Source organism: Pogona vitticeps, chromosome 1 (assembly GCF_051106095.1).
Source record: "Pogona vitticeps strain Pit_001003342236 chromosome 1, PviZW2.1, whole genome shotgun sequence".
NCBI classification, from domain to species: domain Eukaryota; kingdom Metazoa; phylum Chordata; class Lepidosauria; order Squamata; family Agamidae; genus Pogona; species Pogona vitticeps.
Genome location: NC_135783.1, coordinates 34,598,333 through 34,614,820, shown reverse-complemented (window position 1 = coordinate 34,614,820; position 16,488 = coordinate 34,598,333). Strand labels below are relative to the sequence as shown.

Here is a 16,488-nt window from a genome sequence, read left to right as displayed (position 1 = left end):
AAGTGTTTATCAGCCAACTCTTTGCCTCACAGAAGATAGGCCGCAAAACAATCTGAGACCTTTGTTCCCTGAGCAGTTACAATATTTGTCAACATTTCAACATTATTACAGCAGCTCAGCCAGCGTTAAGACACTTGAACATCTCTCTCAAACTCTATATCACACAGATTGTCAGAGGCCAATAGCATACAAACACTGTGTCCCTTGTAATTAACATAACTGTGCATGTTGGTATAACATCTAGTCCAGCAAGAACCGTACAAATGCTACAAGTTCCATACCTTGGTCGATAAGCTTCGGTGCCGTCTTTGATAGTTGGCAGTGTAACTTTTATAGGGTGACCCGAGGCAGACATGGACTTTTGGTGTCGCGGCCGTGTTGATATTGCAGAGCTTACAGCAGAGCCGGCAGAAGAAGTACTGCTCACAGACATTTCTGTCAGACTTTTTATCATAAGAAGGCAGGCGTCAAAAGGAATATTTTACGATGACACAATCTAATAAAATACTTCCATGTAAAGCTTTGAAACCAATGTTACATAACTTTGTTTTACTATTAAGACAGGAGCACGGCCAACTTCCACTGCTGTTTTATACTGCTTATGTTAGGTTACGGACACATATTTTCAGCATGTAAAGATTTTTTATCCACAGAGGAAGCCTACTGAATGATTTTTTTTCAATGGCTATACTCTTCCCAGCCTTGTTTAGATGTAGACAACAGAAAATATATGACATTTATAGATTTTCAAGGGAAAACTGATGGCAAGAAAAGAGTGCAGGTTTTCCTAAACCCTTATACTGAGAGGCATTTAGACCTCCAACCAATAATTGTAGGCAGTGCAGAGAATATGGAGCATCTTAGAGGTGAGTGAATAACCTGGGCTTTTGCCCTGGCCACCAAGTTGGAAAAGGCACTGTGCCAACTTGGTTATTCCACTTTTATCCAAAGTTCTGTATATAATGAGCTAGACAGTGGGGATCACTAAATATCTTGCTCATTTTTTTCAAAGTTGTATTGATTGCTTTGGTATCAACTTCAATTTTTCTTTTTAAAATTTTAGGTAAAAAATCAGCAGCACATAGTTTCACATTTAAGCAGCATGACCAAGTACAACTAATATCCTAAATCCTACTACAAATAATATAAAAGAAATCTGTAAGCTGACCAGGGTACTGAGACATTGTCTGGGCACTATTTACCTTAGGCCAGCTTTGCTACGGAAAATAATTACTCCAATCAAGGGGAGTAATCTCCCACCAAATCTCATCAATTTGCATAAATGAATTTAAACAACACCTGAGATCTACTTCCTTGGTCAGCCTTGGTAAATGTTTTATACTCATCAACCCAGCTAGTCTTGATGAATTGTGTTTGTGTGTTTAGTCGTTTAGTCGTGTCCGACTCTTCGTGACCCCATGGACCAGAGCACGCCAGGCCCTCCTGTCTTCTACTGCCTCCCGGAGTTGTGTCAGGTTCATGTTGGTTGCTTCGCAGACACTGTCCAGCCATCTCATCCTCGGTCGTCCCCTTCTCCTCTTGCCATCACACTTTCCCAACATCAGGGTCTTTTCCAGGGAGTCTTTTCTTCTCATTAGATGGCCAAAGTACTGGAGCCTCAGCTTCAGGATCTGTCCCTCCAGTGAGCACTCAGGGTTGATTTCCTTTAGAACTGATAGGTTTGTTCTCCTTGCAGTCCAGGGGATTCTCAAGAGCCTCCTCCAGCACCACAATTCAAAGGCATCAATTCTTCGGCGGTCTGCTTTCTTTATGGTCCAGCTCTCACTTCCATACATCGCGACAGGAAAAACCATAGCTTTGACTATTCGGACTTTTGTTGGCAAGGTGATGTCTCTGCTTTTCAAGATGCTGTCCAGATTTGTCATCGCTTTCCTCCCAAGAAGAAGGTGCCTTTTAATTTCAGGGCTGCTGTCTCCATCTGCAGTGATCATGGAGCCCAGGAAGATAAAATTTGACACTGCCTCCATATCTTCCCCTTCTGTTTCCCAGGAGGTGATGGGACCAGTGGCCATGATCTTAGTTTTTTTGATGTTGAGTTTCAGACCGTTTTTTGCACTCTCCTCTTTCACTCTCATTACAAGGTTCTTTAATTCCTCCTCACTTTCTGCCATCAGAGTGGTATCATCTGCATATCGGAGGTTGTTGATATTTCTTCCGGCAATCTTAATTCCGGCTTGGGTTTCTTCCAGTCCAGCCTTCCGCATGATGTATTCTGCATATAAGTTAAATAAGCTGGGGGACAATATACAGCCTTGCCGTACTCCTTTCCCAATTTTGAACCACTCAGTTGTTCCATGACCAGTTCTAACTGTTGCTTCCTGTCCCACATATAGGTTTCTCAGGAGACAGATAAAGTGGTCAGGCACTCCCATTTCTTTAAGAACTTGCCATAGTTTGCTGTGGTCCACACAGTCAAAGGCTTTCGCATAGTCAATGAAGCAGAAGTAGATATTTTTCTGGAACTCTCTGGCTTTCTCCATAATCCAGCGCAAGTTAGCAATTTGGTCTCGAGTTCCTCTGCCTCTTCGGAATCCAGCTTGTACTTCTGGGAGTTCTCAGTCCACATACTGCTGAAGCCTACCTTGTAGGATTTTGAGCATAACCTTGCTAGCGTGCGAAATGAGTGCAATTGTACGGTAGTTGGAGCATTCTTTGGCACTGCCTTTCTTTGGGATTGGGATGTAGACTGATCTTTTCCAATCCTCTGGCCACTGTTGAGTTTTCCAAACTTGCTGGCATATTGAATGTAGCACCTTAACAGCATCATCTTTCAAGATTTTAAATAGTTCAACTGGAATGCCATCACCTCCACTGGCCTTGTTGTTAGACAGGCTTTCTAAGGCCCACTTGACTTCGCTCTCCAGGATGTCTGGCTCAAGGTCAGCAACTACATTGTCTGGGTTGTCCGGGATATCCACATCTTTCTGATATAATTCCTCTGTGTATTCTTGCCACCTCTTCTTGACGTCTTCTGCTTCTGTTAGGTCCCTCCCATTTTTGTCTTTTATCATGTTCATCTTTGCGCAAAATGTTCCTCTAATATGTCCAATTTTCCTGAACAGATCTCTGGTCTTTCCTTTTCTGTTATCTTCCTCTATTTCTTTGCATTGTTCATTTAAGAAGGCCCTCTTGTCTCTCCTTGCTATTCTTTGGAAGTCTGAATTCAAGTTTCTGTAACTTTCCCTATCTCCCTTGCATTTTGCTTCCCTTCTCCTCTCTGCTATTTCTAAGGCCTCGTTGGACAGCCACTTTGCTTTCTTGCATTTCCTTTTCTTTGGGATGGTTTTCGTTGCTGCCTCCTGTACAAAGTTACGGGCCTCTATCCAAAGTTCTTCAGGCACTCTGTCCACCAAATCTAGTTCCTTAAATCTGTTCTTTACTTCCACTGTGTATTCATAAGGGATTTGGTTTAGATTATACCTGAGTGGCCCAGTGGTTTTTCCTAATCTCTTCAGTCTAAGCTTGAATTTTGCTATGAGAAGCTGATGATCAGAACCGCAGTCAGCTCCAGGTCTTGTTTTTGCTGACTGTATAGAGCTTCTCCATCTTTGGCTGCAGAGAATATAATCAATCTGATTTCGATAGTGCCCATCTGGTGATTTCCATGTATAGAGTCGCCTCTTGTGTTGTTGGAAAAGAGTGTTTGTGATGACCAGCTTATTCTCTTGACAAAACTCTATTAGCCTTTGTCCTGCTTCGTTCTGAACTCCAAGGCCAAACTTCCCTGTTGTTCCTTTTATCTCTTGGCTCCCTACTTTAGCATTCCAGTCCCCTAGAATGAGAAGAACATCTTTCTTTGGTATCACTTCTAGAAGGTGTTGTAAATCTTCATAGAATTGTTCAATTTCAGTCTCCTCAGCAATGCTGGTTGGTGCATAAACTTGGATTATTGTGATGTTGAATGGTCTGCCTTGGATTCGTATTGACATCATTCTATCATTTTTGAGATTGTATCCCATTACAGCTTTTCCCACTCTTTTGTTGACTATGAGGGCTACTCCATTCCTTCTACGGGATTCTTGTCCACAATAGTAGATATGATAATCATCTGAGCTGAATTCGTCCATTCCTGTCCATTTTAGTTCACTGATGCCCAGGATGTTGATGTTTATTCTTGCCATCTCCTGTTTGACCACCTCCAGCTTCCCAATGTTCATAGATCTTACATTCCAGGTTCCTATGCAGTATTTTTCTTTGCAGCATTGGATTTTCCTTTCACTTCCAGGCACGTCCACAGCTGAGCGTCCTTTCGGCTTTGGCCCAACCACTTCATTAGCTCTGGAGCTACTTGTACTTGTCCTCCACTCTTCCTCAGTAGCATGTTGGACGCCTTCCGACCTGAGGGGCCCATCTTCCAGCGTCATATCTTTTAGCCTTTTGTTTCTGATCATGGGGCGTTCTTGGCAAAGATACTGGAGTGGCTTGCCATTTCCTACTCCAGGTGGATTGCGTTTAGTCGGAACTCTCCACTATGTCCTGTCCGTCTTGGGTGTCCCTGCACGGCATAGCCCATAGTTTCTCTGAGTTACTCAAGCCCCTTCGCCACGACAAGGCAGCAATCCATGAAGAAGCTTGATGAATTAGCACTACCATTATGTTCCATTAAGAAAAGATGCTGTTGTCATTATAAGTGAATTCAGTAGTAATTTCATAGTGGGGGGGGGGGAATAAAGCCAAAACATGTATTTCAGTGCAAATGTATCAACTGGCCAAGAATACAGTTAGCAACTTTTTATCAGGCAAAACCTTTCTACTGACTGTCATTTTTAAAGCAGAGAAAATATTATTTCTACTTGGTGCTTTTCAGCATACCTGATGTAATGCCAAGATAGCGATTCTTCCCTGCAAAATTATTTATTTCCAAAACCTGAGAAACAGTTGAGACTGAGGCAGGCCAATGGATATAACTGGAACATGGGATCTTTATTTAACTTCAGGTGGCACTGTATTATTTGGGCTATGCTATATAGGGAGAATACTGTAATAGAGTGACCTAAACAAGACAGAGGACCATGGAAGTTCAGGCATGTCCAACCTTCTTTTCTTTTAATTTTTTTATTAATACAAAATAAACCTACTACTACACAAAAAACCCTATATAAAATACAAAACAATACAATACAACAAAATACAATTACCCATGTGCTCCCATCACCTTTAGGACTAGTATTACACTTCGTTCCATCCATTTTCACTCCAAAATTTCATTGTTTCTTCCCTCGGTGTAAACTCCCTCCCTCTCCGAAATACATGTTCCAAAAATACATTCCATATTTTCTTAAAATCATTATTTTTCATTTGGCCTCTACTTATACTTATACTACGGGGTATAAATACAATAAATAAATAAAATAAAAAATATTTTCATATGTCAGTTTATCATTAATTGCCATGTCCCATAATTCTCTATACCATTCCTCCAAGTTAAATTGATTATCATTTCTCCAGTTTCTTGCAAAAATTCTCCTTGCTGCTGTAATCATTATTACTATTAGATCCTTATTTTCTTTCACCAATTGAGACACTCATTAGGCCCATTAAGAAGAAACCCAGTTTGGCGGCGGACGAAATTGGCAACTATAGGCCCGTCGTCAATGTTTCTTTCTTAAGCAAGGTGGTTGAGAGGGTGGTGGCGGACCAGCTTCAGGTGCACTTGGATGAAACAGATGCCCTGGATCCATTTCAGTTGGGCTTCAGGCCACGCCATGGTACAGAACCAGCATTGGTCGCCCTGTGTGATGACCTGTTGAGGGAGGCTGACAGGGGCAAAGTGTCCCTGCTGGTCCTCCTCGACATCTCAGCGGCCTTTGATACCATTGACCACAGTATCCTCCTGGGGAGGCTCTCTGAGCTGGGAATTGGTGGCCTGGCACTGGCCTGGCTCCGTTCCTTCTTGGAGGACCATCCCCAGAGAGTACAGCTTGGGGAGAGTGTTTCGGCCCCGTGGAGTCTCAATAGGGGTCGATTATCTCCCCAATGCTGTTCAACATCTATATGAGTCCGCTGAGTGGGGTCATCAGGGGGTGTGGAGCATTGTGTCATCAGTATGCTGATGACACTCTGCTCTACATCTCCTTTTCACCAACCGCAGGAGATGCCGTTCTGTCCCTTCTGTGCTGCCTGGGGATTGTACTGCAATGGATGCAGGAAAACGGGCTGAGGCTGAACCCGGACAAGATGGAAGTACTGAGGGTGGGTGCCCCCTCAGTTGGGGGCTTGGGAAACTCCCTCTCTTTTTTGGGGGGGTGACTCTTGCCGCCAAGGATGGGGTCTGCAGCTTGGGGATCCATCTGGATCCGGCGCTCACTATGGAAACCCAGGTGGCGTCGGTGGTCCGTACCGCCTTTTTTTACCTTCGGCGGATAGCCCAGCTGTGGTCCTATCTCGATGTTGGGGTGCTCACTACCTTGGTGCATGCGCTCGTAATCTCAAGATTAGACCACTGTAATGCGCTCTACATGGGGCTGCCTTTGAGGCAGTTGCGGAAACTCCAGGTGGTGCAGAATGCAGCGGCCAGACTACTTAGTGGAGTAGTCCAACTAACAATACCAACACATCTCACCCACTCTGGCCGCACTGCATTGGCTGCCCATTCGGTTCCGCGTCGACTTCAAAGTGTTGATGCTTACGTACAAAGCCCTAAACAGTTTAGGGCCTCGATACTTGACGGAACGCCTACTCCCACCAAGAACTACCCGTATCACTTGATCGAGTCAGGAGGTGAGGCTGAGGAGCCTGACGCTGAGGGAGGCTCGGAAGGAAAAAACAAGAAACCGGGACTTCTTGGCGGTGGTTCCTCGGCTCTGGAACTACCTACCTCCGGCTCCCTCACTGGGTATCTTTAAAAATCAACTAAAAACATGGATGTTTCGGCAGGCCTTCCCTCCAGTTAATCCCTGATGTTTTGCTTCTTTCTCCTTTTCTACTGTTTGTTTGCTGTCTTGTTGGATTTATTGTTCACCACGTAATAATTTTATATCCATCTGTCTATTTTGTGTATTTTACTCATGTTGTAAGCCGCCTAGAGTGGTCCTTTAGGACCAGATAGGCGGGATATTAAATAAATAAATAAATAAATAAATAAATAAATAAATAAATAAACAAACAAACAAACAAACAAACAAACAAACAAACAAACAAACAAACAAACACATAGATCTTCCTTAATCAGATTCAATAAGGCTATTAATGGAGACATTTGAATATTCAATCCAATTATTTCAGATATTTCTTCAAATATTAAATTCCATTCTTTCTTTCTTTTTTCGCATAACCACCACATATGTAAATACATCCCCTTCTCTTTTTTACAGCTCCAACATAATGTTGACACACTTTTATCCATTATATTCATTTTGACCGGCGTTAAATATCACCTCCATATTACTTTATAGCAATTTTCTTTTATCCTTACTGACATGTTCTTCATAATTCTCTGATCCCATATTTTATCCCATTCTTCTCCTATTGCTTCTTTATCCAAATCATTTTGCCATTGCATTTTTAATCCTAGAATACCCTGTTCAACTTGAATTAATAATTTATATATTTGGCTTACAGTTCCTTTTCTTTTTGTCTTTTCCTCTGATTTCAATCTTTTTTCTATAATCTCTTCCAATTTTGTCATTTTTCTACCTTTCCCTTCTTTAGTATACCATTCACTTGTCCACGTTTCTAACTGGATTAAATTTAACCGTGAAATCCCTTCTCCTTCTAGTACCTTTTTTATGTCACCTTTTCCTCTTATCTTCTCTATCCAATCTTTTAATCTACCTATCTCTTTACTTTTTAATGTGTTCTTTAGATTTTTTAAATTTTCCGGAAAGTTCCTTAATTCCACCACCTGAGATAAAGGAGAGATCGGTGGACTCAATACACCACTAAATTTTTTCCAATTTTCCAACATATTTTTAAGGAAAGGATTTTTGAACTTTTTAATCTCTTCTCCAATTTTTTCTTTAAACAATATTCTCTCCACACTTTCTTGTATACCCTCCATCTCAATATCTGTCCAAATTAAATTTTTATAATCCTTGATTATGTCTGGGATATGTCTAAGCTGATTCGCTATATAATATAATTTTATATTAGGTAATCCAAGACCTCCCTTTTTTGTGTAACATACCATAATTTTTTGTTAATCCTCACTCGTTTATTTCTGTTACAGTAACAATTTATCATTATCTGTAATTCTAAGGCGAGAGTAATATCGTTAGACATATTCAAAGCTTTTGATTCAGTGGAATGGGATTCGTTAAAGATATTAATTAATTAATTAGGGTTTGGACCTAATTTCAATCAGATAATCCACCAACTTTATTCACAGAATATAGCCAAGGTAATAGTTAATGATGGTATAACTGAGACAATACACCTAGGCCGGGGTACAAGACAAGGTTGCCCCTTATCCCCAGTATTCTTTACAATGATAATTGAAATATTGGCACAGATAATTAGAGATGATAAACAGATTAGAGGGACAGATAATAAAGAAAATGGTAAGATAAATTTATTTGCTGATGACACATTATTAATAGTTAAAAATCCAGCTGAAACAATTGAAAGACTTAAAATACATTTGAAGGAATTTGAGAGTTTAACGGTTTTAAGGGTAAATTGGGGGAAGTCCGAATGTTTATTGTTAAACCACTCAGATGAAGAGAAAAGAAAAATGAAAATAATATTTAAAGGTAAAATTGGAAATGTGATGAAATCTTTGGGGATTAATATCACTTGGAATTTACATGAAATAATTAAAATAAATCTGGATAGATTAAAAACAGAGATAAGTGGAAGGATAAAGGAATATCAGAAACTAAAAATTTCATGGTTTGGTAGAGTTGCATTATGTAAAATGAAAATAATTTCTAAATTGAACTTTATATTTTGGATGTCCAGCCTTCTAAGGGAAGGTGACATCAAAATAAAACCATTGGAAATTAGGCAGGTCTCTCTTTAGTTCCACGTGCTTTCATTACATTGTCTAGCTGTAGGGTCTCCTTTAATGACTGTTTCCAAGAGCTCTAAAATTGTGCTTGAATCTGAATGTAAACGAACATATTTTTAAACTCCATGGCAGTTCTAAAACTCCTGAGGGACAAGATACATTACCTATTATCTTTTCCATTTTGAATAGCAGAATAGCGATCTGTAGACCGTTCACAGACATAAGTGTTTCTTCTTGTCATGCTAGTTCCAGAAAACACATTATTCTAAAGAAAATGGGTACACACAGTTATAAATACAACTGAAAACATGATATAGTAAGAAAGCCTAAATAAATGGCACATTTATATGTACATGTTTAGTTTCTAATTGAAACTCACTGGTAAAAATGTTTACTTTATCTATTCTAACAAATATGCTAAAGTTTCACACCAGCATTCCCCAAATGCAACTTTTGAAGAGACACTGACTCTATAAAGAAAAAAAAATTGTTAAGATTATAGCATGTCAGAATAAACAATAGAATGAACAGAGAAACAGTCTGCTGAGGAACAGGCATCCTTATTTTTCTGAAAGAGAAAACAATCCATCAAAGAAACCTGGCATTGCTCTTGCAAGCCTTCCAGAATTCAAAAGAAGTTCAGAGATTTGGTGAAAGTATTTGTGTTGTTGATATATAACTTATTGCCCATGCTCAGTAGCTTTCTGAGAGAAAATCTCCACATACCTTCAAAAGGAGCAACAAAGCTACCTATCTTTTTTAAAAAAATTGTATTTTCACTCCAAGCAAGTAAAAGAAGCACCTCAGGGATTCTGTGTTAATATTGTCCATTGATTTTAAACTGAAAAATTCATTAAATATAAAATGACCAAATTCTATTTGTAGCACATGCTCAAAGTGTAACTTCCTACCCATTCCTTCTGGATAAACCAATCACCTCTGCTGTGATTCTCAGGGATGTGCATGCACACTTTCAGGAATCATGGCAGACAGGGATGCTTTATTTACCAAGAAGAAAGACCAGCATGTGGATGGGGGAAGGTTTAAATCTCTCAATCTGCTTTTTTTTAAAAAAATCACTCCAAAGTAGGGCAATAAAACAAGGGGAGGGGGAACATGGTACAGATGGAATTGCTTTTTTATCCTTTATTTTCCCACCCTATCCCTTTTACCCTCCAATGTGTGCATGTGTATACAGTGGTGCCCCGCATAGTGATGTTAATCCGTTCCGGATTAATCGTCGCTATCCGGAAACATCGCTATATGGATAGGAAAACCCCATAGGAACGCATTAAACGCCGTTTAATGCGTTCCTATGGGGCGAAAACTCACAGTTGAGTGAAGATCCTCCATAGCGCCGCCATTTTCACCGCCTCGATAAGCGAGGGCAGCGCGTGAAAATGCTTGCAGCGGCCATTTTGGTTACCCGGCGGCCATTTTGGAACCACCAATCAGCTGTTCTAAAAACATCACAATGCGAAGATCAGTAAGTGGAACGCTTAGCGATCATCGCAATGTAATGTTTTCTCTATCTAAACATCGGAATGCAATCGCATTAGCAATCGCAAAAAATAGATCGCAATGTGGATTCGTCGTTAAACGGTGCGCTCGTTATGCGAGGCACCACTGTATTTTTAAATAAAAGCCAATTCTGGAAGGTGGGCAATAACACCTGCGTTGGTTCCAATCTATATTTAATGTATCATAGAGTCTAATACTCTAATAAATTGAGATAACATGATAAATTTAGTCCAGAGTGGTCAATGTTGAGAGGTGTGTGTAGTTTACTCCCAAGGTGTAGGGGAGAGCAAAGAACACCCAGAAGTCACCTATTCTTCCTTGCTTTAAAGGCTTGGTGGGAAAGCGGGAAAGCTGAAGTCCTCTTGCTGGCAGCCAAACCAGAATGCAAGGTTGTTATATGTACAGATAACATGCACAATCCTTTCTCCCTCAAAGGGGAGGAGCAACCATTCACATTACCTACCAATACAGCTCATTCACACATTATGTTGTAACTGTGGTAAGGATATGTAAGCATTTTTTTTCACCTCTCCTATTGAGCGGCTGCTTAGCTGAAGGCATGAGTGAACCCTTTGTTCTCTCCTCTCTTTTGTTCCTCTTGAAAAGCCTCCATACTAGAGAGATACTGTCTAGTGATATTTAGTCAAGTCTACCAAAGTACAGACAGAAGAAGAGAGCTCTTATATTTGCTTGCAGAATCAAAGGCTTCAGTATCATAAGAGGTAAAACCTGCCTTCATTATTAGGAAATTGCATACTGAAATTGACAGCTACAATAAGAATAGTCCAAGAGGGAAATGCAAATTCTTGTAGCCTCTGGCAAACAGTTAGCCCAATTATCTTCTAATTGCCTTGGATCATCTTTCTGTAAAAGGGTGGGGCGTGGGGGGGAGACACTGATTTAAAGAGTCAGCCATTCATATATTAAATTGTTTTGATATACAGTATGTACATTTAGAAGGCAGTATCTGATCACCCCAAACTTTGCACGTGAACTGGTTTGGCTACCAGATTTTAACAGAAGATTTTTCATGAACCCATTTTAAGAGACCAGTCCCAGTCTCCTGAATGGGACTGACACAACAGATCTGTTCCATTAGAAAAGCAACAGAAGAGAACAGAAGTGGTTGGTGACTGGAACAGGATAGATTGCAGAACCCTTCACCCTTTATAGCCATTTTAGTCATTATAAAGCTAACAATATGGGGCATGCCTTCATTCTGTGAGCAATTCGTAGCCAATGTTGAAGGGTAGACCAGCTCTGTTTCCCTCACACAATATGCACTTTAGTTGCAATAAGGACAGCTGTTCACACTGATAGCTGCTGGTTTGTAACATCAGGCTTTTTTGGGCCCCACTGGTACCACGGAATGCTGAAGAGTAACTGAAAAGATGCTATCTGCCGTATATTCTTCTTGCTTCAAAATAATTAGGCATTACTGTACTTCTTTGAGAGAACAAAGCATTTTTGAAATATAGAAGGTCTCCAGGAGTTTCTAAGAACAGAGGGAGAAATACAATCCCAAGTACAACAGTTCAAGGAGTGACCCTCTTACTCCTCCTACAGGCAGATCTCCAAGTTCTGCTTTATCTGCAGTATCTTTTGTTCAGGCAATGCTTAATTAAGAGGTACTATGGCATAATGGGATTTGGAAACTTCTCCCACCAACAACCCAGATGCAGATTTTCTTTTAACATGCCTCTCCCTATTTTCTACATGCCAGCAGTTACTAGATAGCTGATTTTATGACTCCTTGATTATTTGTGTCTGCCACCATTAAAAAATTTCCCACAAGAACATCACTAGCCAATGGCATATGAATTATTGCTGTCATGCACAGTTGACCCCATCAGTGAAGGGAAAAAAAATCTCACTCACACTCGGAACAGCAGTTGATTTTTTCCTTTCAGGGCCCACCAGTGGACTTGCTGCCATTTCGCCTTTGGACCCAACAGCGGTGCTGCTCAGTTTACGTGACATGTCTTTGTCCCACTCTTCTTTGTGCTCACTTTCCACACTGTTTGCCTGAGCTCTTTTTGAGTAAGAGACAGCGGGAGGAATTGATGGGCCAACTGTCAAGTAGAGGTTACGTCAATGAAAAGATGTTCTCTGCATCACCTTCTGTCTGACAATTATTTTTACTTGTGCAAAAAATAAATTTACAAAATCCGCAGAACTAATATAAAAACACCAACATTTCCCTCAAAAATGACATGTCATGGACAAAGGTTATGAAAAAAAAAACATTTGTTTCTTATGAATTTATTATTATGCCAATAAACTAGTTCAATAAAGAGCCATGTTCATTAGATACCCTATTCGCTTCTATGCATAAACCCTCAAGGATGTGGTTGGCTGCCATCCAGCTTGTGTATCCACAATTATAAGCAATTCTCAAGATATAACTAAGTGTTTTCTGATTTGCCAAAGGTGCAAAATAAAGTAATTACACCCAACAGCAATTCTATGGAATACACTGTGTACCTCATATGCATCTCTTGGATTCACCCACATACACAGAACTTCCTACAAGTACTGTGGAAGTTTCATATGAGAAAGAAACTTAGTTAACTTTGTAAAAGTCTGAGATATTAACTGGCTTGTATTTCCTGTTCAAAGTTGAAAATTAACAGAAACATATTAAAAGGTATAGAAACACAAGATTAGAAGTAGATAAAATAAGGCCAGTAAATTCAAACATATTTCCATCCAGTTATATTTATGCTATGATGAATAATTGAACCTGCTTATGTATAGTAGCCTACTAATTGCAATAGGCTACATGTGACAGTCATATAGAGGCTAATGATCCAAGGCACACTGTTACCTATGCAGGAGGGAAAGCCATGTAATCAGTTCTGCTATGATCAGCTCCTACTGCAAGGATCAATAATATGTGACCCTCTGGATGATATTAAGATAATCAGGGTATTAAGATAATCAGGTGAGGCTTTCCTCTTTGTTCCATCACCCTCAGAGGTGCAGCATTTGGTGAGGACATGGGAGAGGCCTTTCTTTGTTGCTGCTCCCAGACCCTGGAACTCCCTTTGATGGAAAGCCAGGCTGTCTCCATCTTTGCTGTCCTTCCGCAATCAGGCAAAGACCTTTCTCTTCAGCTGGGCTTTTCCTTAGTGACTGGCACTCTGAGAGGGGTTTTGTGGTCTGTTGCTTTTAAATGTGTTTTCAGCATAGATTTAATTTACCATATTTTTATTCATTTATTCATTCATTCATTTATTCATTCATTCATTCATTCATTTTATATGCCGCCCACACTATCCAAAGGTCTCTGGGTGGCTTACAACAATTAAAATACAATACAATTTAGAACAATTAAAATACAATTAAAATATATATAAAAATTGCCATCGGACCCACAGCTAATATTATTTCAATTAAAAGCCTTCTGGAACAGGAAGGTTTTGATCTGGCGCTGAAATGTCATCAGCGTCGGCGCCAGACGAATCTCAGTCGGGAGGGCATTCCATAGTCTGGGGGCAGCTGCCGAAAAGGCCCTTTGTCTACAAGCCGTCCCTCTTACCTCCTTAAGGGACGGCTCTTTCAAAAGGGCCCCCTGGCTAGATCTTAACTGCTGGGTAGGTTCATATGGAAGGAGGCGGTCCTTCAGGTATCCAGGGCCCAAACCATACACATACTGTTTTTAGCTTTGTATATTATCTTTTTAATGATATGAGCCGCCTTGGGTCCTTTCGAGGAGAAAGGCGAGGTAAAAATATTTTAAATAAATAAATACATAAAAATAACAACTAAATATTGGACTTCAGCTACCATCAGCCCTTGCCAACATACCCAATGGTAAGAGACACTCTGAGTTGCAGAACAATAAATTATGGAGGGCCACATTTTGGGGAGCACTGCTTTAATACAACGGTAATGGGAGAGCCACTTGAATATTACCCCATGCACCCATATCCAAGTCAGATCTGAGCTCTGAGATTTCTGACTGAATTCTCTCGGCAGCACTAACTAGTATAGAAGTCCCTTCCTTTCATATTTTCAGTAAAAATCTTTCTAGCTTTTATGTGAAAATATATAAGGAAAAACACACATTCTTCCAGTGTTATGGCCAATGCATCACTAGGATTATAGATCGTGAGTGGCAAGTCTATAGCCTATAAGCAGCATGCAACCTGTGGAGGCAGGAAGGGATGGGTGGGGAGTTGGGAGAGGAAGAAAGAGAAAACATGCCAAAAAAAAAAAAAAAGATACTAGGCAAGTCTGCATTGGTGCAAATTCCTCCCCATTTCTGGGTCTGGCCAAATCCATCTTTGGCTGTAGCCTGACTTTTATTGTGAATCAATTGTCATTTGTAGGAAAAAAGTTCCTTACCTGTATACTAAACATCAACCATGTACAGTACGTTGATTATGTTTAACATGAGATAACTTTAAAAGGAAGCTTGAAAAACATACTTTTTTGGACTATAATTTCCAGAATCCCCCAGCTAGTATGGCCAGTGATGCCGTTTGTGGAGGAATCCAGGAGCTGTAGCTCACAAGTAACTTCTCCAACTTCTATGTCAAACATATTAGGCAACTTTCATTTAGGCTTTATGTTTTCTGCACTCCAACTTCCCTTGCACATTGCACTCCTCACATGCACCACCACAAACTTTTTAACTACAAGCTTCTGAATAGGGGGAAAGCACTGGATATGGAGAGCCAGATCAAACAATATCACCACTCCTACTAAGCTCAGTGCCCTATTGATCAGCTATTTAGGACATATGTACAAAAAGGTGAGTTTTCTGGCTGTTCCTACTCCTCTGCCTCTGTTAAAGAAAAGGTGACTTTCGAAAAGCACAAAGGAATAGGGGAAGAGTGGGAAAGCCCTGAGAACGTGGGAGCCTAATTTGTGGTTCCAAGGGCCACAGGGAGTCCCAAATGGCCATACTTGTCCAATAGCGAGGGGAATTCACAGACAGTGTCTAAATATGTACTACTACTACTACTACTACCACTACCACTACCACTACCACTACTACTACTACTACTAATTATTATTATTATTATTATTATTATTATTATTATTATTATTATTATTATTATTATTATTATTATTATTATTATTATTATTATTATTATTATTGAAGTATGGGACTGTTAGGAGACCTCCCCAGGATCTAATATAAAAACCACCGTACTCGGGGGGGGGGGGGATAATACCCAGAAGCATAATTTTTTTTTGTTCAAAAGGAAATCTTGAGGAATCATAGGGACTCCTGCAAAATATAACTCCGCTGTTGCTACTATGCATATAGTTGAAAGAGCTACAGACAGCAGAAGAAATGCAAATGGAAATTAACAAATGTTGACTAACTCACACTACATTTAGCACAGAAGGCTCACAAAATAAAGGTGTCAAATCACAACCTGAGGGAGGTGCACCATAACACACAGAGACATGGCGCTCCAAAGCCCCTAGAAACATGATGTACAGCTCAAAATTGTATTTGGCTACTTTACTTGGTTGAATGCCATCCCCACCATGTTCACTGAACCGACGTTGTTTCTGATTGGCTGATATACTCCGCTGGACCTTCAGATGAGCAGGAGATTGCATAGAACTGTTGTTGAGGTCACTGCTGGGTCGAGATCTCTGAGTCAGATTACTGCTGGATAGAGATTCACTTCCCTCAAACTGCAAGGATAAATAACAAGTTTTAGAATGAAACGTCTCCACGTTTTCTCTTTTCCCCCTCAGAACACTTGCAGAACATGCTATATATGTGAGTGGGCATCTGAACAGTCATGTGACTGACATATGACTATGACTTTGTCAATTAGCCGAAGCATCTTCTGTGATTTGTTTTGGTTGGTTTCTTTTTTTTTTTTTAAACACAAGATAGGCTGAACTCTCTTCCTCACCTTAATTATGTCCGTTTGGACATGTGGCCCAAAAGTCAAATCAGTACTGCCCTTCACAGTTCTTGACAGCTGTCATAGTGGTGATAGTGGTAGTGCATCTGGTCAGGCCCT

The 16,488-nt window shown here is 40.2% G+C and overlaps 1 protein-coding gene across 11 annotated transcripts in view; it reads right to left on the bottom strand.

The window, feature by feature from the left end:
- The window catches only part of MARK1 (microtubule affinity regulating kinase 1), a 120,123-nt gene that overhangs the window by 19,214 nt on the left and 84,421 nt on the right, over nucleotides 1-16,488 (bottom strand). For 6 of the 11 annotated variants that reach the window (XR_002299952.3, XM_020786548.3, XM_020786552.3 and 3 more), the window contains exons 12-15: nucleotides 15,976-16,150; nucleotides 12,368-12,561; nucleotides 9,133-9,233; nucleotides 282-443 (exon numbers count right to left, since the gene is read on the bottom strand). Coding sequence is in view for 10 of the 11 variants with exons in the window: in XM_020786548.3 (XP_020642207.3) it covers nucleotides 282-443; nucleotides 9,133-9,233; nucleotides 12,368-12,561; nucleotides 15,976-16,150 (632 nt within the window). In the remaining variant the exon portion in view is untranslated. The remainder of the gene's footprint in view (nucleotides 1-281; nucleotides 444-9,132; nucleotides 9,234-12,367; nucleotides 12,562-15,975; nucleotides 16,151-16,488) is intronic. The other 5 variants (XM_020786550.3, XM_078382968.1, XM_020786551.3 and 2 more) reach the window with 1 other exon arrangement.